General features: G+C 42.3%; 2 protein-coding genes across 4 annotated transcripts in view; one reads left to right on the top strand and one right to left on the bottom strand.

The window, feature by feature from the left end:
* Positions 1–2,929, bottom strand: part of LOC128832391 (AP-3 complex subunit beta-1-like) — a 41,793-nt gene extending 38,864 nt beyond the window's left edge. Inside the window, exon 1 of the transcript XR_008443977.1 lies at positions 2,726–2,929. The gene's annotated coding sequence lies outside the window, so the exon portion shown is untranslated. The remainder of the gene's footprint in view (positions 1–2,725) is intronic.
* ATP2C1 (ATPase secretory pathway Ca2+ transporting 1) overlaps positions 1–26,118 on the top strand; it is a 116,216-nt gene that overhangs the window by 24,042 nt on the left and 66,056 nt on the right. The window contains exons 1-3 of one of the 3 annotated variants that reach the window (XM_054019729.1): positions 2,957–3,047; positions 3,571–3,718; positions 24,168–24,278. In XM_054019729.1, the coding sequence (XP_053875704.1) occupies positions 3,713–3,718; positions 24,168–24,278 (117 nt within the window). In that variant the 5' untranslated portion in view covers positions 2,957–3,047; positions 3,571–3,712. Of the gene's footprint in view, positions 1–2,900; positions 3,048–3,570; positions 3,719–24,167; positions 24,279–26,118 lie in introns of those variants that run through there. The other 2 variants (XM_054019730.1, XM_054019728.1) reach the window with 2 other exon arrangements.

Raw genomic sequence — 26,118 nt, 5'->3', positions numbered from 1 at the left:
AACTTCCATTTTTAATTCTGATTTCTGGTATTTATCTTCAGGCTTTTAAAAATCTATTCTAACAATGTCCTGTTTGTCAAATAGCTCCTGCTAAAACCAAAGCTTTCCAGTGGAACCTGAAACTAATAAGGCTGTATTGACACTTTTGGTTTTTGTATCAGGCTCATGTTAGGGTCAGAACATTTCTAAAAACTGCTGCAGTGGATGGAGATACACTAGTATTATATAGGATTTTTTTTAATAAGCAGAACCCTGCAGATAGGAGTAGGGATGTTGGAAACAGAACTAGTCACAATTTCTTTTAAGGAATGCTTCTAATTCAGATGATATCACCAAATAATAATAGATACTTTAGGTCAGAGACTGAAGTTGTTTAGGCCTAAACGCTGAAGTCCTATGGTTTACAAATGTAAACACTGTTTTTGTAGTGTCCTATTGGAAATCAAGTGTAAGTGGCATGTGGCTGTAAATATTAGCAAGAACTAAAGGGCTTGCACTGACTTTCCTTGCTAAAGAAAAAATGTTAATTGCTATAAACTTACATACTGTGACTTAAAATAGCAATTGGAGTAGCTTTCACAAATTAAATGACAGGTTGTCCACTAAATGAGTCCTTATGCTGCTGCATTAATTTACTTGGTAAATTGAATTATCCTAGTTAGTTTTCCCATTTATGCTAGCTCCATGTTCTTCTTCGGTCTAGCTCATTGTGGCTCCTTGACTACTGCTGATCATAGCAATGAGAAGAGATAAATATGGAGGTGCACACATGCAAAAAGCATAAGAATGGGCAGGATCTCTTCAGTTGTGTTGCTATTCTTGCACCTTTTCCAACTGGAACTAAGTGGGACACTATTTTACAGATAAATCACTAAAATCTGTATGTTGGTGACCTACTGTTACAATGGTAGTCTTTTGGGATACTTTGCAGTGGCATCCCTAAACTCTATAGGCTCACTTTCAGACAGCATGGACCACCATCTGTCATGGCAACTATTTGGGCAGAGCCTGAAATCATACATTATATCTCTTTGGAACAACTAACTTACCTGTTCTCCTCCTCCTCCCCTGAAAGCAGATATTGTCTATTTTTTTTAATATACTCAAATATTCCTCTTTCTGGTGGTTGGAAGCATATTAATCTAGGAAAGCTAGCTAGCCTATATGATATGCTAAAGCATCAGTTCACTGTGTGATATTGGCCTTCATAAAAGGTGTGACTGACAGTCTTAGTGAACATCATAAAAATAGCAGAGGAGAATTAGTTGGGATTGAGTCTCACAGGGAGGAATGATATTGATTTGTGGAGGCACTGGGCTGGGATTAAAATATTGGTTTGTTGATGAATTGCATAGTCAATTGCTTGACTACACTTTGGATTGTTATGAAATATACTCAAGACCAAATAACCAATGTCAGTCAGGTGTATGAATAGGGTACAGGAAAAAGGTTTATATGATGCTAGTCTCTGAAAAGCAGTCCCATGTGCATGGTAAATTAATCTTTTGCAGAAGGTATGCTCACCAAATTACACACCTTGTCTAAGGTCACTTAATCTGTGCCTCTAAAATGAGGATAATGATGCTTACCTTCTCTGTATAATGTTATGTAGTACTTTTTAATCAATAGGTCTCAAAATATGAATATATTACAATCTGTTTGGAATAGGGACTTTCATCAAGTCCTACTGATTTTGCCCTAGATCCCTATGTGACCCCTTCAAGGATTGAACTCATAACCCTGCATTTAGCAGGCCAATGTTCAAACCACTGAGCTCTCCCTCCCCCTTGCCTTATCTACTGTCACATGAATACTCTAATGCCAGCTTCAAGAACCAGCATCTCTGATATCAAAACACAGTAGCAAGGAGAGCTAAGGCCCAATCAGCCTGTTGGAATCAGGCCTGGTCTGGGGTGCTGTGATGCCCCTGCCTCCAGGGGAAGGCTACTGTGAAAGGCAGGTTTCTCAGGCCTTGGCTACACTCGCGGATTCACAGCGCTGCTGCGGCGAGTGTAGTCGCGTCGCCAGCGCTGCGAGAGCTCTCTTGCAGTGCTGCAAGTACTCCACCTCTCCGAGGGGAATAGCTTGCAGCGCTGTGAGAGTGTGCAGCCCTGCAGGCGCTGATTGCACTGGCGCTTTACAGCGCTGCACTTGCTGCGCTCGGGGTGTGTGTGTGTGTTTTTTCACACCCCTGAGCGCAGCAAGTGCAGCGCTGTGAAGTGCCAGTGTAGCCAAGGCCTCAGGTAGAAGGAGGTTAGCAAGAGCACTAAGAAGGCGAGGGGAGGCGGTAGACCATGCAGAAGGGGGGGGGGGAATTACTCAGGGCCGGGTGTCTGTGGAACCTGGCACAGGGGCTGTGCGGGCAGGGATGCGAGGTGGCTCAGGGGGGCTGAGGATGTGCAAGCAGCTGGGTTGGGGACACTGAGGGGTGGGGGGAGAGGGGTGGGCAGTAGAGCGTGGAGATGCTCAGTGCGATGGTAGGGGAGGGGCCTATGGGGCACGATTGACAGGAACGCTTACTTGGTAGGGCGGGGATCTGTGGCCGCTAGGGGGCAGCCGCGGGGGGTCGGTCTCGGGTCAGGGCGGGCGGAGACGGTCAAAAGGGGATGCGGGGGCTATGAGCGGGCTGCGGGGAAGTGGGTCACTGAGGCTGGGGGGGCTCCAGGTGGGCGGGCGCTGGCGCGTGCAGCACACGGATTCCCGGGGCGCGCGGGCGCTCCCTCACCGTTGGCTGCGGAAGGGTCCGTGCGGTGAGGCAGTCTCTGCTCCTGAGACAGGGAGTGGCAGAGGCGCGCACGCGCTCGCTCGCTCCCGACTTTGGGCCGCGCGCCTAGGGGAGCAGGAGAAGGCGGCGGCAGCAGCTCCGAGGCGCATGCGCACCTCCAACTCCGTCTTCACAACCGGCTCTTCCGTTCCCGGCCCCACGGGTAGCGGAAGTGGATCGAGCGCTCGGGGAGCGGGGATGCGTCTGTGCCGCCGCACAGAGCCCGAGCAGTGAGAAGTGCCGGGCGGCGGAGGAACCGCCGCCTGCGCCAGAGGCGTCTCGGGTGAGCGGTGGGGAGGGGGAGCGGGGGAGAAGCCGGTGGGGGGAGGGGGTCGGGGCAATAAGAAGCTGCGCGGGGGGGCGGCGGGGGGTATCGGGGGAGCTCCGGGGATGGTGGCGACCGAGGCCCTCACTGCGGGCAGGGAACGAGGGTGGTCACCGGGTCAGAGCCCCCGTCCAGCTGCCGCGCCGGCGTGGGGAGCGGTTCTCGGTGGCTGGGCACGGGGCGGCAGGATGATTTGGGGGCTTGGAGCTGCCGGAGCCTGGTGTAGGAAACGCGTCCTGCGCTCTTTGCTGGGGCGGCTTCTGTGCTGGCTTCGTTACTGAGTCTCCCTGTTTGGTGTGGCTGCTGGGTAACTAATCCTCCCGTGGCAGCTGCCTGCCAGCCAGCTCACCCCGTGAGTGTGTTTGTCTCGGTGCGGGCGAGTGTGTGTGTGTGTGTGTGTGTGTGTGTGTGTACAAGAGTGAACGAGCGAAGGGACCCGGAGATCCGCTTTTACTTTTGCTAGCGCCCGTTTCTCTTGCAGATGTTGCTGCAGGTGGGGGCAATGGGAGCTGTGTAACTGCCTGGGATCTGGGGCTGCTCCCCCTTCTCCTCTGTGCCAGCTCCAGTGCTGCTGTTTCTAAAGTCTTTGTAACTAACAACCCAAGTTGCAGTTTCGATGGAAAATGAAGGTAAAGCTCTCATCAGAGTCACTGACTTCATTGGAGCCCGGTGGGGATGGGGGGTTGCATGTGATTTGGTGGTAGTAGGTCATACAGCTGTTTGTACACCACTCTAGGTTTACATTACTGCTTTGACATGTTCATCTAGTAGCTGAGGGTTTTATGAGTTGCTGGGTCTTATTCTGCAATCATACCATATGCATCATAGAGCTATCATCTTTGTGGCAACATCTGTTGGAGGGATAGCTCAGTGGTTTGAGCATTGGCCTGCTAAACCCAGGGTTGTGAGTTCAATCCTTGAGGGGGCCACTTGGGGATCTGGGGCAAAATCAGTACTTGGTCCTGCTAAGGAAGGCAGGGGGCTGGACTCGATGACCTTTCAAGGTCCCTTCCAGTTCTAGGAGATGGGATATCTCCATTATTATTATTATTATAATTGTGCTGCAAGCGTTTTGTTTTGTTCTGTTCATCTTCTGCAAAATATAGTGAAATAAATTCTCCTCCAGAATGTCTTAACAGTAAGTAGATCTTTGTGGTCTTATTGACCCTGGAAAATGCACATTTAGTTGCTTTGAAAATAATGAATTAAATAGGTGTCGTAAAACTAGTGAATTCTTTCATTGGTGGTTATTTGGATTACCTGTTCCTTAGTTGGAGAGAGAACTAATATTGAAAATTGGAAATACTTTTTTTCCCCTTTAAATTGCATAATTGTAGTTCTGTTTTACGTAGAGGAAACCTGTTTTAACTCTATTGTGAATAAGTCATTACAGTAGTCTTTCAACTCTGTTTTTTCCTAATTGAGTAACAGATGTTATGGTGTTCTGATGATTATGAAAATGCAGCACTGAAGAATCTCATGTTCGTAGTATCTTGAAACATACATAACTATATAATTTATCAATCTAAAAACAAGCTGCTTTTTTGCCATACCACTTCCTTTTAGGTAGGATATCTAGGTATTCCAGTAATAAACTACTAATAGTTCATAGATGTCATAGTCCAGTGATGACCCCACACCTCCGCCTTTCCTATAGTTTGAACCCCCCACGCAGATTTGTACATAGTAGGCCATCTTAGAATCTGTAGAGCAGTGGTCTTCAACTCACCCCCCCCTCCCCCCGGTGACCCAGTTGAAGAAAATTGTGGATGCCCGTGACCCAAAGGAGCTGGGGATGAGGGGTGGGGGTGAGGGCTGCAGGGTGGGGCCAGGAATGAGGAATTCAGAGTGTGGAAGGGGGCTCTGGGCTGGAGTGCAGGTATGGGGGTGGGGCCAGGGATGAGGGGTGCAGGAGAGGGCTCCAGGTTTGAAGGGGCTCAGGGCTCAGGCAGGAGATTGGATTGTGGGGTTGGGGCATGGACTTAGCTCTGGTGGTTCCCGGTCAGTGGTGCAGCTGGGGTACAGAGGCAGGCTTCCCGCCTGTCCTGGCACTGTGTGGACTGCGCTGCGCCCCGGAAGCAGCTCGCAGCAGGTCCAGCTCCTAGGAGGAGGTGCACAAGCAGCTCCATGTGGCTCTCGCTCACAGGCACCACCCCTCCGCCCCCCAGCTCCCATTGGCAGGGAATTAGCCAATGGGAGTGCAGAGCTGCTGCTCGGGGTGGGGGCAGCGCGTAAAGCCCCATGGCCCCCTGACTAGGAGCCAGACCTGCTGTTGGCCACTTCCAGGGTGCAGCGCAGTGTCGGAACAGGCAGGAACTAGCCTGCCTTAGCCCGGCAGCACCGCTGATGGGGGTTTTTAGTGGCTTGGTTGGCAGTGCTGACCAGTACTGGGTTGTGACCCACAGTTTGAAAACCACTGCCCTAGAGCAGTATGGTTGTGGTCCCTGAAACACTGACACCTTCCCTCACCCTGGGCTGAGAATCCCTGTTATAGTTCATGACAAAGTTAGTGTGTCAAAATTTGTCAGTTCTGTTTGGATCCTCTGCAGATTTTGGATAGGTATGTTTGTGGCTTTGGAGTTTCCTTCAGCTTCAGCTGAACTTAGCCCTTTTTTTTTTTTTTTTTTTTTTTAAAGAAAGTTCATTACTTTGAAAACTGAGAGTTCTACTTTGCCACTCTGATATTGTAATGAGTTTCTTATATGGAATTTAACATTTTAACTGTCTTCTAAAGGAGTACTGTACTCTTATTTAAGAGCATTAATGTGGAACAGCAGGGAATGTATACTAGAGAACATCTCATAGTAGGACATAAACTACCCATTTGGAACCCTGGTTAGCTTGTTGCATTGATTTTCTTCAGTAATCTGCATTTCAGACATTTTTATTGTAAAGAAATACCTAATTTGTTTAAAAATTGAGTCTATTGGAGCCTGAGTGTAAAAAAGATGAAAATAACATGTTATCAGTTGAATGCAGGTAAGCATAAAAAAGTGTTTATCGAGCCTGAATCCTGTATGCTAGAAATCTATACAAAAATTATAAGCCTTATTTTTGTTCTCTATTATACTGTAGAGGACTAGTCTAGTCCAGCTCTTCTGAACATCAGTTGCATGAGAAGGGGATTTCTTAGTCAATTCACAGTGAGGAAAATAGCTATAGGAATAAACTAGTAAAACATGTAAGCTTAATGATAAAGCTACATTTTGAAGTGGAAGTAACTTCTGGAAAAAAGGAAGCATCTTAAAAGATGAACAGCTTCAACCCTGTTAAATTTAGATAGCTAACACTTGCTGTGTTAATACACACTTTCTGTGTGCCATCAGCTCTGATTTATTTTCTGAATTAATTTAAGAAATGCCAAACCTGTTTTGTTCTTGCTGCCAAGATATCTCATAAGCAATTGCGGTACTGAACTAGTAACTAATACAATATAGTCTGTCTTCGTGAAGACAGATGCATTAAAAATAGTGTAGTGCTTTGAAATTAGGGTGACCAGATGTCCCAATTTTTCTAGGGACAGTCTTGATATTCAGGGCTTTGTCAAGCGCTATATAAGAGGTAGATGGTGGTATTATAGTATGAATGATGCTACACCTATCTCATCTGCCTTAGGGTTAGTGAGAAACTGAGGTGCAGGCAGGGGAAATGAGTGACATACCTGAGATAAAAGGAAGTCTGATCCAGAAAGATATGTACTGTTCATTCTAAGTGAAATTTTATAATATCAGCTTTTTAAATTAAACTGTAATTCTTCGTAAGTGCAGGTCACTTCTTAACATCTATGTTGTGAATTGTGAATGGGGACGCAAGCGTTCAGGGACTGAAGTAATTGAGTAAGCCATGGTATTTATGGAAATGGGACAGTACACAGAGAGAGAACATTTTTCAATGTTTTATTGTCATGTTCCTGATCCTCCTTTCACTTTTGTCTTTGAATTAGCTCTTCCAGAGGTTTAAGTGGTTCTGTTAATAAGCATATATTTTCTTGTTTGCACATCTGCTGTTCTGTCCCTTTCCCTCCCCACTCTTCCTTTTGTTGTTTTGAGCTCTTATCTTCCTTCTCTATCCTGGTCAATACTTTTTACAGCTAGATACTAGGAGCTTTCATTTTAACAGCTCTTCTAGTTATCCCATCTGAAGTAGCACTTAATATTTTTTCTAGGAGAGAAGTGTGAGTAAAGATTGCAGTTAGAACTAAAACCTTAGTTTCACATTTTGGAAAAAGGATATTAAATTCGTTTAATAAGCTCTTGCTCTGAAACACTACTACTTTGGGTCTTGAGAGTGGGTTTTATTAGTCAGAGCAATGAGTTTGTGATTCACCTTGAAAGTGAAAACGTTGTTCTAATTGACATTAGCCTCTGCAAACTCAGTTTTGGTAAGCAGTGATGTGTTAACATAAAGGTATGCTTCCGGGAAGACATTAAATACATTTCCCCATTTATAATTCCCTAACGGAGTCAAAGTGAATGAGAAATCCAGTATTCCCAGAAGCTGGGATTCCCACCAGTGTTGTCCCAGGACCTTGCTTGTGCCTCCACCTCTTGTATTGAGGTTGACAAACTAGGAATGTTTAAGCTGAGGCTTGAGAAGAAGCTCCAGATGTTTCCTGGTTCCTTGACGGATAAGGGACACTAATCTCATACAGCTTTTATCCAGTTCAAGAAAAACACTTCCACCCCCCCCCCCCCCCAACCCTGATCAGGGAGGTGATGAAAACTCAAAAATAAAAATCATGGAACACAGAACATAATACAAGATTCACTTCATAAGCAAATACTTATTCCTTAGTCATATGCTGTTCAAAATAAAAAGCTTGCAATTCCATATGTAGAACACAAATGGAGTTCTCAGCCTATGAACTAGTTAGGCTTAACAACTTTCTTGTACCTGCCCTTAGATACAGATGCACTTTTACCAACATATATAAGAATTATTTTTTGCCATCTATCTTGTTATAGGATTTTGACCAAACTAATCTGAATGTGCTAACATTCTGGATTGTTGCTAAACTAGAGAGAAAGGAATGCAGGTTTCTGGAAAACTAACCATTTTGATTCATCTCTGTAGTCTTTGACTTTATTCGCACAGTTTTTCACCATTCTGCAACAAATTGTGACACCTTTTTTGGCAGACATAGGCGTGGTGTAGAAATCTGGATATACAACTCAATGTTAGGAAAGAAGAAAAGAACCCAGGGTGGTTATTCAGTTACCCCAGTTGAACCTCTTCATCCGGTTCGGAGGTCAAGCTATAATCTCTATTTGGGAATCAGTCATGCTGACAAGTGATGCTCCCCAACTTACGCAAGCATTCCATAAACCCATATGATAACCCAGATTGTTTTTCTGCCCCCCTTCCATCCCAGTTGTGGTGTCCCTCCCTCTCCTCCTCTCCCCCCCTTGCTCAGACACCCCTTTCCCCTCCCCAGAGCCCAGGGATCAGGAGGGTGAGCATCAGGCTGTTTCTGTCCCAGGCTTGCACAGAGTTTTCTATGTACCGCCCTCTCCTTCCCTTGGGGTATGCTGGGAACTACAGCTGCTGGGAACTACAGCTACCAGGAACCCTCTAGCTCCCTCTCTCTTCCCCCAGTAGTGTCTTCTATGTGCAAGCTGGGCTCTGCCAAGTCCAGTGCCTCCTAGTGGTGGCTAGCAGTACTGCAGCCCATTTCTGTGAGGGAAAGGAAATTGTGTGAATGTTAATTTCTGCAAAATTCTTCATTGCACAGTGGCACAGAATTCCCCTAGGAGTAAAATAGGGTTGAAATACAGCGGACTAAGGATATAGAATAGAAATATAATTAGTCTGCCATTCTATCTGCACTGCTACAAGATTCCTAATTTAACTGGTTCACTAATCAGTCATTTACATTTAATGATAGCCATGTTAACAAATTACAGAAATTATAGCAAAAACTATGAAATTTGTCTAGTTTGTATACTAAAGACAACATAAAGGCAGTGGTGAGAGTGTAGTTGCTTGGTATACCAGGATAAGGAAGGCATTTTGTGCATAGCAAGAAGTAATTGTTAAACAAGTGGTGAAATAGGAGAGGGTGGAGGTGATTTGTAAATATGACCCTAAGTTGTGGGGAAGAACACAAGCTAAAATTATACACGTAGACCAGAATGGAATGCTGCAGGAACTTGAAGCTGAAGATAAATAGATTTTTGTTTTCAGTAGGACAGGGTGAGCTGGTAGTGGAATTCAGAGATGGTGACATGATCACATCATGTGAATATAAAGTAGGTGGTGGGGGGGAACACTTAGTAATTGTGGATTGGGTGGCCTAAAAGGACCAGTGTGGGTATCTTGGGCTATGTCTACACTACAGTTTATGTCCGCATAAGTTATGTCCCTAAGGGTTGTGAATAAACAACCTCCCTGAGTGACATAAGTTAAACCAATGTAAGCGCTCGTATGCATAGTGCTGTGTCAGTGGGAGAGCGTCTCCTGCTGACATAGCGTCGGTTTGCGGCGTTAGTTTTATTATGCCCATAGGAGAGCTCTCTTCCATCGGCATAGACCATCTTCACCAGACATGCTGCATCGGTACAGCTGCAGCACTGTGTGTGTAGATGTGTCCTTGGAGAGAAGAAAAGAAAAGCCTCAGCAATGAAGGCATAAACTTGGGGGGAAATCAATATATACCTCATTTATGACCTATTTTGTAAACCATATTAAAAGGGAAATTTACTGCTCTTCCATATTCAGCATTCAACTCTCAGAAAACTATTGAATACACTAACTTTTTAGCTCAACATCTGCAGGAAAACTTGTTACCATAAGCAGGCTAATTTTGCAGCAAACTAATGTTAAAAGAATGTCCCTGAGTTCAGTGTCCTGAAAACTTATTCCTAGGCATTGTAAGCTGCAATAAAAAGTTGCTTGAGTACTGTATATACTCATTCATAAGCAGAGTAGTTTTGGTAAAAAAGTGACGCATCAAAAAGCAGGGGTCGGCGTATAAACGGGTCTACGCCAAAATTTGATTATTTTAAACTCTATGGAATCATTGAATTGAATATCTAATACATTGTCATTTTGTTTACCTGGAGCCCCTGCAGGCATGGAGCCCCTCAGCTCCCTTTGCCGCGGTTCGCTGTTCCCAGCCGCCACTTCCCGCAGCTTCCATTGGCTGGGAACAGCGAACCTGCAGATTCTCCAAGTAAACAAAGTCCCACCAGCAGCTTACCCTGACAGGCCGGGAGCCAAAGTTTGCCAACCCATTTATTGATGTCGAGACTCCAGCCTTTTAAAGTTGCAAAGGCTTTGTTTAGTGGACTACATTGGCTTGAAAGGAATACTAAAAAAGCTGTGCCGCAGATCTGCATGACATTTGACCCATGTATTTCACAAAATGCTATGCCTTACAAGCCAATCAGAAAAATACAATGAACGATAGTACTATAGCACTGGTGTCAGTCTGCTACTGTGTAATTTGATCTCTTCATACATTTCTACCAATATGAAAATATAACATGCAGAATCAATGGAATCTCTAATAAAATTTAAATAGCCTGTTATTCCTACAGACATGCCAATCTACAGGGCTGCTTTGAAATAGACAAAGAACAATAATAATTTGACAGTGATAAAGCAGGTGACATTCCTATAATACAATAATCTATTTTCATACTAGTATTTTTAAAATGAACAGTGAAATCAAAAGAAAAGTCTTATCATGCAGTGTTCAAACTTAAAGTTGTTGAATATGCAGAAGCAAACAATAATTGCACCGCTGCTTGTGAATTCTGTATCAATGAGAAGCAAATAAGAGAATGGCGAAAAAATAAAACACTAAGACATGCCAAGAAGCAAGAAAAAATGTCCAACCAGGTGCGCTTCATTTCCTGAGCTAGAGAAAGATCTCAGTAATTGGGTTGTTGAATGTCGACAAAATGGGTATATTGTCACTGGAACTGGAATTCGTCTGCATGCTCTGCAAATGTTGAAAGACGACAAATACAAGTCAATAAAGTCTTCAATGTTTGTCGCATCAGCGGATTGGTGTACTCGCTTCATGAACCGTCATGTCTGTCTTCGTAAGCGAACAAAGATGGCTCAAAAGCTGTCTAGAGATCTGGAAGAGAAAAATTGAATCTTTCCAAAGGTTTATTATAAAATATTGAAAGTAATATGCATTTGAATTGTCACAAATAGGAAATATGGACAAAATACCAATGACATTCGATCTCCTGAGCAACAGAACAGTAACCGGGGTTGGTGGAAAAAAGTTTTTTAATTAAAAACCATTGGCCATGAAAAAATCTTCTTTTACTATGGTTTTATCATGTTTGGTAAATAGATCAGAGCTCACTCCTGTTTTTTAAAAGAAAAACCTTGCATAAAAACATGCAATTTCCTGCTGGTGTCATCATACGTGCACACGAAAAGGGATGGATGGATGAAAGTGGGACTATTGAATGGCTGGAAAAAGTGTGGAATAAGAGACCAGGAGAACTTTTCAAGAAACCTGCTATGCTCGTTTGGGACATGTTCAGGGCACACAAGATGGATGAGGTGAAAAATGTGGCCAAAAATATGAAAACTACTTTGGCTATAATACCTGGAGGCTTAACTTCAGTTCTACAACCACTTGATGTCTGCCTGAACAAACCCTTTAAAGACAGGCTACGCAAAATGTGGTCTGAATGGATGTGCTCAGGCATGGCGAAGTTGACAAAAGGCGGGAACCTTATGAAGTCTGAAATCAGTCTGGTCACCCAGTGGATCAAGGACGCGTGGGTGTCCATTCCCTCGGCAATGGTAGAAAATTCATTTAGGAAATGCTGCATCAGCAATGCACTCGACATATCATCATCAAATTATGGCATCTTCTGACCCAACAAAGGCTGCTTATAAGGAATCTGAGTCTGAAGACGACACTGCGGACATCTACGATGACAACGCAGGTGCAGCTGTCACTGAAGCAGAGTTTAATGAACTGTTTGATGAATCAGAGACTGATTCAGGCTTCAAAGGATTTTAAGACTTTAAAAAAAGTCTCATATTGTTCTAAGTTAATTGTTCTAAATATCCATTTACTGATTTTAAATATTGACTAATTTTGAAGGTGAATATTAAGTTATAACAGGTTTTTCGTTGGATTACATTAAAATAATTCTAGCAAAACTTTTTTGAGTGTTTCTTGTGATGCCAAACTTCGGCTTATGAAAGGATCATACAGTTTTTGCTATTTTTATCTAACCATCTTAGGAGGTTGGCTTATGAACGAGTATATATGGTATATTGTTTTTAGTATATATTAAAAGAAATTGAAGCTGTGTGGTTGTCAAGGGTACAGCTGATTGTTTAGCAATATTAACTCATGTTCCATGAGCTAATAACAGTCTTATCCTACTTTCTAGTTACCACAGTAGTAGTCATTCATTGTTTGCAAGCCATTCAGTTTTACATTAACAGTAATTTTTTCTTCAGTTAATCCTTTGGTTTAAACTGAATTGCACACATGGTAATATATAAACTCATTTCTGTTTGCAAGCTTTCTAGTTCTAATACAATTTTATGTACTGCAGTTCAAGCTTACACATTTGTAAAACATATGTGGGATGTAGAGGCTTAATGTTTGTACTTGTAGTGGCACCTTGCATCTGAGAAACTCAAATTGCTGCTTTATAAAGTGTGTGTTTAGGAAGAGACCATAAGGAGCCACAAAAAATATTCTTTCTTGGTCTGATCATCTCCTCCAAAGATCACTGCACAGCAAGTGACAACTAGCTCCCAGTGATTCAAGAGAACTGACTAAAATATTTTAATCCTCTGTATTTCCAAAATGTCCTAAGTGAATTGTAACTAGCCACAGACACATATCACTGACAGTCTAGTAGAAAAGTACCATCAACTGCACTCTTCTATCAATGTTCTGTCCCCAAAATGTCACCTCTACTTTCACCATTTCTCAATCTTGGTTTCTGGCAGAGTATTTGACATCTTCCAGATCTTTCAACATGTACTTAGTGCACTGTTTCTTGTTCTTGGCTCCTGTCTTTGTCTTTCAGTGTGTTTGAGTAGTAGCTTGATTGTTCCACATGTTGCTTCTCTAAAACCCCAAAATGACAAACAATGGGAAAGAACCATGGCTGGCTTGGTCGTTCAGTCTGTGCTCAGGTATACTGGCATCCAGTAAAGCCTTTCAGTGAGCACCTCCATGCATTCTCAGCTGCTCTGATGCCAACTTTCAACCTTGAAGAGCAAGCTTTAAAGGTACCATAGTAGACGTCTTCCTGTGTGCTGAAAGATCTTAAACAATGACCTGTGATACCAGTCCATTGACAGCTTGAATGTTTTGAAATTTTCAAAAGATTCCGCTGTATTCTACACGTGAAGGCACTCAGAACAGACGTGGAGGATGAGGTTCAGTTTAAATGTATCTGTCACTCTTATTCTTTACTATGCCCGTGACTCCATGTTTGTATTAAGGCATCTTTATTTGGGAGATGTTTGCTTTCCTTGCTGGCGCACACAAACTCCTCATTCAGGAGATTTGCAAAGTAGCCACATAGTACGGAACCCAGGGAATAATGTTTTGTGTATTTCAGTGGTTTGTCTTACCTATACTAGAGAATCTGTTCTTGAACTGAGTGCACAACTTTTCCACTCCTTTATAAGAATGTCCTTGCATGCTCATGTTCTGCTTTAGGGTAAGTCGTCTCCTCCTTCCCCCCGCCCCCACCTTGCAGGGTGGATGATAAAATCAATTTTTTTACAAAATCAAAAAACCTCAGATTTATTATTTTTTCCTCAAAGCATTTTATAAAAAAATCCAATCTAAAGATGGTTTTAATTAAGATACATTATAGCTCAAAGATCTCATCATGGAATGGGGGTTATAAATTCTAATTCTATAGTATGAGACAATATATTCATGTAATGTTTTAAAAAAACGTTTTGTAAATGGGTCCGTAATCCATGAACTATTGGAACTCAATCTTATGAGGTTCCAGGGGCTTCTGTATAGATTTAGGTTAATCTTTCTATCTACCCAATGGGACTCAGTGCTCAGTCTAGAAGATGCCATCAGAGATGCTTAATTTTGCAGTTCTCAAACTGTGGATTTGTCTCTCCAGAGATAACATGCTTGTTAACAGCAAAAATGTTTTTAAATAATATATAGAGGTGAGAAATAACAGACCTCAACCCTGTTGTCCCTCTGCAAATTTGTGTACCCAGAGTCAATCCCTTAACTCGCTAAAAGTGCAAAGTTTCAAAAAGTTCAATGACTAAGAGATTGTTGGGGGCAGAATAGATCTGGACAAGGAGAAGAAGTCTGGAGATAAATGTGAGAAGGGAGGGACAGGCAATAGAAACAAAAGTGAAACGGTTTGAGCAGCATGTTCCAGAAGTCTTGAGGTCTTTCCGAGTGTAGCCTTCATAATTTGAGATCTACCATACCATTCTTTCACTAGAAGGGAAAACCTATAATGGCAGCAGGACGTAAAAGAGACCTAGTTTGGGAATAAGAGCTATTCAAGAAATATGTTTGATGTTTTAAAGAATCACATCCGTGAACTGGTGGAAGTCACTTAAGCACTTGGATTCAGAGACTGTTGAAGTGATAATCTCACTTTTAACAGCAGTAGCTTCTTGCCGGTGTAGAAAGAGAATACTTCTTCATTTGGACTAATTCATTCCAAATTGAGAGTGTTTGGGACCTGAAAAAGCAGGAAAGCTTGTTTTTTCTTTTCCAGATTCTGAGCAAACAGGAAAATGAAGGTGAAGACGACTGAGTTAGCTGCAGAAGCCAATATTTTCAGTTTCTCATGTTGACCTGGCTAACATAGTCAATTTAATTTTTTTAATATTTCATAACTATTTTAGTTAAACAATTTTAACAAAAACAAACCTGATTTTAAAAAACATGAATGTTTAACTAAATTCAAAAATTCATATGCTTGTTTTGTTAAAATACATGTTTGCTGTTTTTTGGGGTGGGAGAATCCAGAATACATAACACTGCTGTTTTAGTTCAATAAAACAATTTAAATATCTGGTGATTTTCACCTCTTAAGGGCTAGTCTACACTGGCAACGCTAAAGCGCTGCAGTGGCAGTACTTTAATGTAGTTAGTGTGGTCGCGGCGCTGGGGGGGAGCTTTCTTTTTTTTTTTTTTTTTTTTTCTTAAAACCCACCTCCACGAGGGGCGTAGCTTCCAGTGCTAGGAGTGTGACTTGCTGCGTTCAGGGGGTATTTTTTTTCACACCCTTGAGCAAGAAAGTTGCAGTGCTGTAAATTGCCAGTGTAGACAAGCCATAATACAGCATAGCAAGAAAATCCTCCAAATATTAACAATTAACCTGTTGAATTGGAGATGGTTCCCCTCCCAATGACTTCATAAATATCTGCTTTAATTACCTTTTGATAAATGAAATAACCAAACAATCATACATTTTCTGATATAGCTGTAAAGCTAATCTGAAAAGTTTTCAAAATAAATCACTTTGAAAATGTATAGTGTGTACCTTCTAAAAATGAAACCTACATCTATCTCTGAGTTGTGAAGAATGTGTATTAAGGTTATAACAACCAACCAAAATACACTTTTATGTAGAAATCCATGATTAAATAGTGATTTAAATCATGATTTAATCAAATCCACAGTCACCTTGATTTCAGACTTCTCCAAGAAATCTCTCTCCACTATATGCAGTGCATCTTTGGTATGGTAGACATCCTTTGAACTTTCTTAGATTCTAAGAACATGGAACTTTTAAAGTTGAATGCAAGATGAAAACCTCTCATTTGTTCTTTGAGGCTGTGTGTGGTTACAACAGATTATGCTCTCATCCTACTCGTATTCTGAGTTGGGGAATGGATGGTGGAGAATTATTTTTAGTGTCTTTATTGATTTACAAATAATGTGAGGGGCTTATGACTGTCAGGGCTACTAGTTTATGGCTGGCATGCAAATGCCTGCTATTGGCTGGTGTCCAGAGAACTCTGAACAAAGCACATGGTTCTATCACTCCATGCCCTCATAACAAGAAATAACTGGGTGTATATATGCAGTGTAGTTGTAGCTATGTCTGTCCCAGGATATTAGAGACAAGGTTTTCTGAGGCTACTGCAGGAAACTGCCATTTCCATACAGAAGGTACTTGCACTGTAATCAAGCCATCTGTCTTGTTTTCATAAGCAGATTGAGCTCTGTAAATTGCGTTCTGTAAGGCATTTTCTCTAAAGCTTGAATCATTTTTTACTTTTTTCTGTACCTTCCAATTTTTCAACTTTTTTTTTTTTAAACGTGGACACCAGAACTGTATGCAGTATTTGTCTCCCCAATGCCACATGCAGTAGTAAAAATCAGCTATATGATACCAGTGTCGTCCTCCACTGCTCCTCTGTTCATACATTCAAGGATCACATTAGCCTTTTTTGCCATAATATTGCACTGGGAGTTCATGTTCACTTGCGTGTCTGCTATGGTCCCTAATTTTAACTTTTAAACTTATGTGGTAATAGAAAACTCGAGGATGCAACTAGAAAAATAACCTTATTTAGTTTGTGAAATAAAATGTAATGTTGAATGAAACGAACAATAATATAAACCACGTAGGGAGAAAGCTGGGATCTTACAGATTCTTCCCTGCAATTTAAGTAAAACTGTACATGCTGGATTTTGTAAAATCCAGCACATCATTGGCTATTGCCAAGTCCTGACTGTCAGAATCCCTTTTGTTCCCAAATAAGTTGATAAACAAACTAACCAAAATTAGTCTTGTTTAATACTATGTACTTTTAAACAGATGTGGAGACTTGACTTGCATTTCTGATTTTTTTTTCTCCGACTAGTAAAGTACAAGACTCCTTATGTGTGTCTGTGATGCTAGATTGTGAAGTTTTAATTGGTCTGTACAGCTTATTGTCATTGTTACTGAGTTGTTACTCTGAAAATTGCTATACCATTAGATTTCTCTGTGTAAATCCACCATGGGCTGCCAGGAGTTACCTTTTCTAGCAGGGAAGTGCTGTAACTGTTCTCCATTGTCCCTAAATGACTGTATTCTGACTATATAATGGGTATGCTGAAGAGGTTGCCTGAAGCCAGGAGAACCAGTTTTCTCCAACCCCTCAACAGGTGTCTGTCACTTTAGAGCCATGGAAAATCCCCAACAACGTAACAAGGGAATCCGATGGTGGTGGTGGGGCATATCAATTCTAGGGACTCAGACACAGGAAGTTCTGGGCAGGCGGAGAGGAGCATATGCTTTTGTAGTGTGGGAGAGGTGCTTTAGCTGTGGGACCAATCAAGGTGAGAGAAAGCAAGCCCGCCTAGAGCTGGGGGAGAGGCTCTGAGTCAGAAGTCAAGCCATGAGCTGTAGCAGAAGGTTCCTGGACATCCCCCCCCCCCACCCCCCCCCGAGAACCCCTGCCAAAACAATGCTCCAGAGTGGTGATGAAACTGAGGTAGAGAGATGCATGTAGGATTTATCTTTTTGTACAGATCTCTGCATTTCTTGTGCCACTGAAGAAAGAGCAATGGTGTCTTAAACTTTGCATAGGCTTCTTGTATATGTTATGTGCTACACCTATCATGTCCCTGAAAAGGTAAAACTAGACCAGATGCTCTTGTTTTCAGGTGGAGTGCTAAGAAATGGGGTTGTCTCAGGAGGTCAGTACTAGTTCCAAGGACTGGGCAGTTGGAGCATGAGGTCTGAGGTCTCAGCTCTCAGAAAAGGGGGCTAGATAGAGGATCTGCACCCTGCAAGTGTGCCTAGGAACCCCAAGATGGGCAATACCTGCATTCTGTTCAGATTCTGGAGGCTTAAAGCACATGGGATCCAGCAGTTGTTTCTCTCATAGCAAGCTGGTGGGTGCCTGAAAGAGGGTATTTGACTAACACTGACATTAGTGGAGTAAATTCTCTAGAGGGGCAAGATCCCCTTTTGTTCTGAACAGCACACGGACTTCTGATTTGGTGTGAGATTCTCTATTGAATTTTTTTTTTTTTTTTTTTTGCCATTAACTTCAGTAAACCCATGGTTTCACGCTGGGGTCTACATCTACATGCAACTATATAACTTATCTTTTAAAATAACAAAGTATTGTTGGGAGACTTTTGCCCATGCCTCCTCTTAATTCCCTTTTTGCTAAATCCTCTGCTGATTACCATCCCTGGTAATCAAAAGGACAAGTATCTTAAAGCTAATGCGTCTTGTTTGAGAATCTCTTGTGATGCTTATGTAAAGTTCATCTGAGAGTTGGGGGAGAAAATAGTGAACAACCCCCTCAATCAAGTTGACAGCTGCATGGTCTTCTAAATAGTTGCTTTGTTGTGTCTCCCTCCCCCCCCCCCCCCACATCATTTTTGCTACTCATGATCTCTTCAGTATTCACCCTGGGCAATTGATTAAAGTCCTTTTTAATACTGGTTTGATATAACACTGGTATTTATTGTGGGAAATTAATACAGTAAAAGCTGTGTTATCTGGCACTTGAAACTGGCATTTCTGATCTCCATTAAGTCTGGCTACCTGGCTCTGTGTGGTTCCCTGGAAGGGGGAACATGTCCCTATCGCTCAAAGGCGGAGGAATGGCCACTGGGACTCTGTGCGCTGCCCCTGCCCCTGCCCCGGCCTGAGTGCCTGCAACCGCGGCCAATGGGAGCTGCAGGGGCAGGCCTGGGGGCAGAGGCAGCGAATAGAGCGGCCTGGCCATGCTTCCGTCTAGGAGCAGCAGGGATATGTCGCCGCTTGTGGGGAGCCGCCCGAAGTGAGTGCTGCCTGGATCCGGCACCCTGAAACCCCTCCCATGCCTGAGCCCCCTCTCACACCCAAACTCCCTCCCTCCATTGGTAAGTATAAATCTTAGTTAACTGGAATTTTTGACTAACCAGCATCCCCCATTCCTGCAACATGCCGGATAACCTTACTTGTCTTCATAAAACAGATTTCCTCCCCTCGCCCCACACAGAATGACTCTCCTTTGGAAATAGGCTTTTAGGATTTTTATATTTAACTCTTGGTCTCCATGAAGCCCTCTTTACTCATCTTTCTGTCATGCATGTGTGAGAATTAAAAACAATTCTTTCCCTCTTATTTGTCTGAGGCAGTTTTTTCAAATGTATATTGGGTTGTGCTTGGCTCAAAATTTGTTCCTTAAGAGTGTATGCTAGGGAAGCACTTAGCTTTCATCTTGGCAGACACATCTCTTGTAAGTCTGAATGAAGTTCCTTTTCATTTTTCTAATGTTAGGACACTATCATTGTCCAGCACAGAAGAATATTAATGTACCACAAACAAGATTAAGATATTTAGCAGCTGGAGGGAAATACTTAATCACAGTGAAACTGCCTAGCAGCAACATGATAGGGAGAGGTCTAGTTTCATAGTGATTCAGCCTGAAGGTGTATCTACATTTAAATCACTACAGCACAGCTGGAGTGCTTCAGTGTAGGCACTGCCTGTGCCAATGGGAGGAGTTCTCCCATTGGTGTTGGTAATCCATTTCCCTGAGAGGTGGTAGCTAGGTTGATGGAAAAATTCTTTCATTGACTTAGTGCTGTCTACCTGGTAACTTAGATTGGTGTAACTACGCCACTCGGAGGTGGATTTTTCATGTCCCTGAGCAGCAGTTATGCCAACTTAATTTTCTAATGTAAACCAGGCCTGAGTCTTGAAAATGCTACACTGATGAGCATTATGTAAGGCCCCCACTCAGAGACATCAGTGGGCACTCACTTAAGTTAAATCATATATCCAAGTGCTTTGCTGGTAATGCTTATAATTAAGTAACCTAACAAAGCTCCAGCATAATGCACCCAATGTACTGGAATTGTCTGGTGTTTCAAACAGAGGGTCGATTTATCTGTACAAACCTACTCTGAGCTGAACTAATGGATAGTTTTACATACAAAAATACTTAAAGTTTAGGTTGCAAGGTCAAGCATTCAAAGGTTAGGAAATGCCAGATTTAAGCTTTCTACTGCACAGCCTCTCTTCTCATTTGTAATTACCATGTAATGCATCTGGCCTGTGGAATTCAAAGGTGGGCCAGCTTTGCTTGGTTCTCCAGGACTAAGCCTTGCACTTCAGGCACCAGAGTTTCTGCCGCCCGGGGTGGAACAAATTGGCAATTCAGTTTCTCTCAATCACTTTTGTATTATACCTAACTTCAGCGTTTTCAACTTCTAGCTGCACTGTCCCTCACTTCAACTGAGCACTCCTTAGAGCATTAAGGCTCTAATCCTCTGGTTCCTTCAGTATCACTCTAGCAAGCCCTCTGTACCTCTCCACAGCAGCAGAGAAGCTATGTAAACATCAAGCCAAATCCAAGAGCAGGTTTTCCAGAGCCTGAGGGCAAGCTGTGTCCTGCTGCTGCAAGTCAGTGACCCTTGTTGTGCCAAGATGTGAGTTTTGAGTTGGGCACTATGCAGGGGCCTCGCCGGAAGCTGACTGTGGGAGGGTTTGACCAAGAGCCTCTCTCAGCCTGCATACTTGGGTAATGCTTGGAAACTCTAGCGGCTCTGGGTCCTCAAAAGACACAAGCATTCCCTTAAGAAATTGGCCGAACTTGTGAATGTCTTATAGCCTCAAGCACCTCTGTAATTGTCTATAGATCAGACAACTGGTTGATAGCATCCTGGAAACTGTTAACGGATGCCACATTTCATCTAGTTTATCCTTCCAATAGATTTTTAACATATCCAAACCCTGAATGACTAGTCTCCTGGACAGAAGGAAGAGTGGTGGCGGAAGAAGAGCGAAGTCTGAGGCCCCTAAGGGCTTATCTGCACGTAACATATTTCTGTATAATTTATATCGCTCAGGAGTGTGAATAATCCATATCCCTTAGCAGCTTAAGTTGTACCAACCTAAGCGCCGGTGTAGACAATGGCTTCTCCCCCTTATATAACTACCACCTCTCTGAGGCAGAGTTGTTATACCAATGGGAGAGCTCTCTCCATTGGCTTAGAGCATCTTCACCGCTCTCTAGTGTAGACTCCCTTAGTATGGGGGCACTTAATGCAGTCTGTGCTCGGAACAGAGGCTCAGCTATGCCATAATGGGACTTCCTGGGGTGAGTGAGAAATCAACCCCCTTTCCATGTTAAAATGGCTCTTGACTTTACTAAAGCCCTAAAATACTCCGTGTTAAGGCTTTCAGTTCCCCCTTCCACTCTCCTGAAAAGTTATTGCGTTCTCTTTTGGGGAAAGGAAAGTAGTTGTTCAAGCATTTTTAGAATCGGGAGTTTTCCTGCACATACAGGCTTTGAGGACATAAGATCAAAATGGGTACTTCTGATTAAAACCAAATGTTAAACTAAAATGTTACATTTAAAAACAACTAAGTCGGGAGATTCCTAAATCTGAAGGTGGGTGCAGCTGCTGCTCCACTATTGATGCAGCCATACCTTCAGAAGGGGACTTCCTTCCAAAAGATCCCATACAAATGAGGATACAACATAGAAACCTCAAAGCCTTGACTGAAGCCATTCAAACCAAGTATTTCCTATCCTCCTAGGGAAAAGCTACGTGGTGGAAAGCAAGTGGCTCATTATCTAGCAGTATGATCCTTGCTTTGAGCACGAAAATGAAGGGAGGCATCAACCCTCATTATCAAATGTAGCATAGGAATCTGTACCAACACCAAGGTTATTCTAGATGGGACTGTTCCCCTAGCATGGGGGGGGGGGGAAATCTAGAACAAACTCCCAAGGAAGTCCTAGAATATATTTTCTTCCCAAATTGCAGGAGCCAACAAAATCCTCAGCGTGACAGACAAGCATCTATATAAGAGTTTGCTATTCCTGTATGAGACTCTTCCTTTTGATCTACCCTCTTCATACAGAGTCTGAAACAATGCTTGGTAGGAGTCCTAGCCAGCCTCACCTTGTACATTATGCAGCTCTACCCATTGATGGACAATATGCCAATATGTCATGTTCAGAGAAACAGAGCCACTCACAATTATTCAGGTGTTGAAAATGATTAACCCATCAGTTGAAAACAAACTTTTTGAACCCAACGGAGAATGTTCAACTCGCTGTCAAAATACGCATGTCTGTGGCCATCACTTCACCACCTTAGTAAGACTTAAAAGCCACAGCAGCTCCTGGTAACTTTAAAAAGCCTACAGGAAGGTATGCCTTGGATTGGGAGTAGGACTCAAGGTATGGAACCTTGGGGGAAGCTGGGAAGGCTGGGGAGTAGATGACAAATGACTTGGGAAGCTGCTTGGGGCAGGGGAAGGTTTGCTGGTACTAACTGGGCCAAGGAAAGCGTGTGTTGCTTTAGAAATCTCTACAGGCACCCTGACTTGGGGTAGTGGAAAAGTCCTACGGGCAATGAAAATTCCAATCCAGTTGACAACTTCTTATTGCTTTTGGCAACTGTATCCTTTTAATTAATCACTTGTACACTTGATAGCGCATCATAAATCCAAGGTCACTCTAATCTTTTATTTTCTGCAAAGAAGTAGCTTTGTAATGCTACCTATGAAAGTCATGGATTCCATGAGTTTCCAGCTCTTCCTGTGAAATTTTTTTCTGCCTCCATCTTGTTGGTGGAAGACTTAGTCTGCATTCCTGCAAAGAAGGTGGTGCTGATAAAGATATTACTGCCATTCCCAGGAGGACAACTGAAAATCAAACCTCTCTCTGTAGAGGGGAGGTTTTTAAATTAATCCACTAGAGAGGTACAGTGGCCTCTGTAACCTGCTGCCTAGAGGGATTACCATTGAGACAAGGTTGCTGTTGGTAGAAGGATGCCTCTGAACAAGTGTCATCATTTGGCAGGTGGGGAAGAGACATTAATCACTTCATAGATGCTTATTGGGACTTAGAAATGCTTTAAGGGCAATGTCAAAGGGGAGTAATGGATACAGAATTGACTTTGGTGCTATGGACGGTATGTTGAGGATTGCTCCTTGCAACACTGCTGCTGGCACAGAGAGCAGATATGAGGGGAAATGAAGATGTCACTGTGGGATCTCTTCTCTGGGTGGAAGGGAGAGGTGAAGATGTTTCCATAAGTTCAAATATCTGCTTTAGGCAACTGTCAACCATAACTGTATAGAACGGCTACTTCCTGTACATAAAGGAATCTAGGTGTTGTGTGCCCTTTTTATAAGTGTGTATAACGCATACATTTGTAAATACGTAATTTGCAATCTTTAATTTCTTGATATTGAGAAATTGCTAAACTGGCATTAGCAATTTTAAGTGGTTGTCCAACTAAGGCCTGAATTCTTAATTTGGGAGGAGGAAACTGCTTTTTCGGGGGGAGGTTGGGAAGGGGAGGTGGGAGGGTGGCAGGAAATGCTTTCAGTCCTTTGTAGATAATTTACCTTCTCTGCAATTCCATTAAATATCCTTGCCAGCAGAAAAGAAGAATCTTCAGTACAGTGCTGACCCACACTACTGATATTTCACAATGCTAAACATCTTACTGCTCTGCACAGTTTATGAATTATGATATGAGACACTTACCACACCTGACTCTGATTAGAATACTGGCTGATGTAGGCTTTTTGCATATTATAACTGTTCATTTACAAAAACTTTTTAAATTTTCTCAGTACCCTGCTTTAAAGAGCAGGTAACATATGGGATACGCTTCATGAATTAGCCAGCAGGGGACATAGAGCATGGAGTGAAATCCATCAGGGAGTTGTCTGAATGACTTTGGTTTTGCTCAACCATTAAGGATAGTGAGCTAAAGGATTATACATACATGTAATCATTAGGATCTACTCAATGGAACATTGCCACTTGTTTTTTAATGGCATGAAAATGACATCTCCTGACAGTCATGCACTTAGTCTTTTATATTGCACTGTCACTGCATTAAGCTCTGAATTTTTGAATGTGCTTTCTCAAAGTTAATACAACTATTTGTTTGAGTTGCATTTTTATAGTACAATATTGTATAGTTACTGGACGCCTCACTTAAGTGAAACAAAGTGAGTGCTCCACTGACTGTTGAAATGGAGAGATATTTTCAGTTGACCAGAGCTCAGAGAGCCGGGAAGCGATATCTTGAAGTTAGCCAGATTTGATCACACTGGAGTGTAATTATTGAAACCAATATTAACAGTTGCACTTTTTGTATCGTAGGTTGCAGGTTTTCAACAAATACCTAATGGTGACAATGAGACAATGATTCCTGTACTGACTTCAAAAAAAGCAAGTGAATTGCCTGTAAGTGAAGTTGCAAGCATTCTTCAAGTAAGTCTTGTTTTTAACGATTTACTTACTACAACACTGCTATAGTAGCAACTATTTAAGAGGCTATTCAAGGACAGATTTAATATGCTCTTGTATGCAAATAGATACAAACATTGGCCTTCAGCTTGATTTCAACTATTAGCTATTTTGAATGCAAGCCTGCTTTGTTTTGTTTTTTAAATTGGCAGTTGAAACTCTGTTTTGAGAAACCTTTCATTAAAATTTCAAGCACCATTTCCAAATAAAGTAGACATTATGAGCAAGTGTCTCATACAGTAGCTTAAATATTTTTTTAAAATTCATAATGAAAGTACTCTGCCATCTAAAAATCAAGTCCCATGAAAGAAAAAGCAGGTACCTTTATCACTGTCTTTGAGAATATTTTAAAAAATAAACAGAATTGCTCTGTTCTTTTTACAGACTGCTCAGACTAGGCTTTCTAACTTAATAAGATGTTAAAGGCTTTAAAAATCTTTTTCCTTTATGGCTTTTCTTAAATATTTTTATTAAAATTACTTTGTAGACATCATTCTTGAAGCAGGGATCTATCAGTCAGGTTTGGCAGTGACTTAAATCTGCAGTTATTTGTGAATAAGATTATAAATTTGACTTTTTTAGTTTAAAAAGGCAAATATTTTGCATTGGAAGTGCCAATTGCTTGTGAGACCTCACTTTTTTTTTTGTATTCTCCTACCAAGAAATGTTTTTCTCCTCCTCCTCCTACTTGGAAGCACTGGCAAAATGTCTATTTGTACACATGCTCTTGAAATGAAATATATTTTGTAGCAACTTGACTACATTTGACAGTTTAGTTTGACATCTAATAGCAGTTGTGTTAACTTGATCAATTTTTTTTAAACAATTTAAAAATCCAGCATGTGTTGGACTTGTTCAACTGTAAAGTGTTCTGAGTTGTGCAAGCGCTGTAAGGCCATGAATATTGGCTCTGTATTGACAGGAAAGGTTGGCTTTTTTTGTGAAACACCATATTTTCTGCACCAGTTTCCTGCACCACTTTTTTTCCTTCCCCTATCCCCCAAATATCCTTTAAAACACTTTAGCAGCCCTCAGGATGGGTGGAACATTATCACAGTGTTCTGAACCATCCTCCAGCTACCACTTGTTCAGAGCTGGATGATCTGGCAGTCACTGCGGTTCTGGATCCAGACATTTGTACCAATGCACCAACATTGGATGAAGTAAAGTGTGCCATCTCTAAACTGAAAAATGGATGCGCAGCCAGTGCTGATGGCATCCCCTCACAGCTGCTAAAACGTACTATTGATCCTGTAGCAGAATCACTTCTGGCCATCTTTCATCTGGTGTGGAGAACTGGAACCCTGCCAACCGCCTGGAAGGATGGTATTGTGATCTCACTCTATAAGGGCAAGGGACCATGCAGTGAATGTAAGTGCTACAGGCTGATCACCTTGCTCTCCGTTGCAGGGAAGGTGTTCATGCATGTTTTTCTGTCACACGTGGAGCCTTTGCTACATGAGCAGTATCATCCCCAACAGTCAGGCTTTACGAGGAACAGGTCCACGTTAGATGCCATTTTGGCCCTTTGCTTCTTGTTGGAGATGCATCATGAGTTCAGGAAGCCCCTACAGGTAGCATATGTTGATCTTAAAGGCTGCATTTGATTCAGTAGACAGTGTCACGTTACAGAAAGCCTTAAAGGGCATAGATGTCCCTACCACTCTGCTGGACTTGACTAGAGAGCTGTATAATAGAATCACTGTCTGTGTTCATCTGGGGAACTGGATGACTGCGCCTTTTAAATCAGTATCTGGTGTTAGGCAAGGTTGCATTTTGGCCTCTGCACTCTTTTATCGGGCAA

This window comes from Malaclemys terrapin, chromosome 2 (genome assembly GCF_027887155.1).
Source record: "Malaclemys terrapin pileata isolate rMalTer1 chromosome 2, rMalTer1.hap1, whole genome shotgun sequence".
NCBI lineage: Eukaryota > Metazoa > Chordata > Testudines > Emydidae > Malaclemys > Malaclemys terrapin.
Note: the sequence above shows the minus strand (reverse complement) of the source record. Positions and strands in the feature narration are given on the sequence as shown.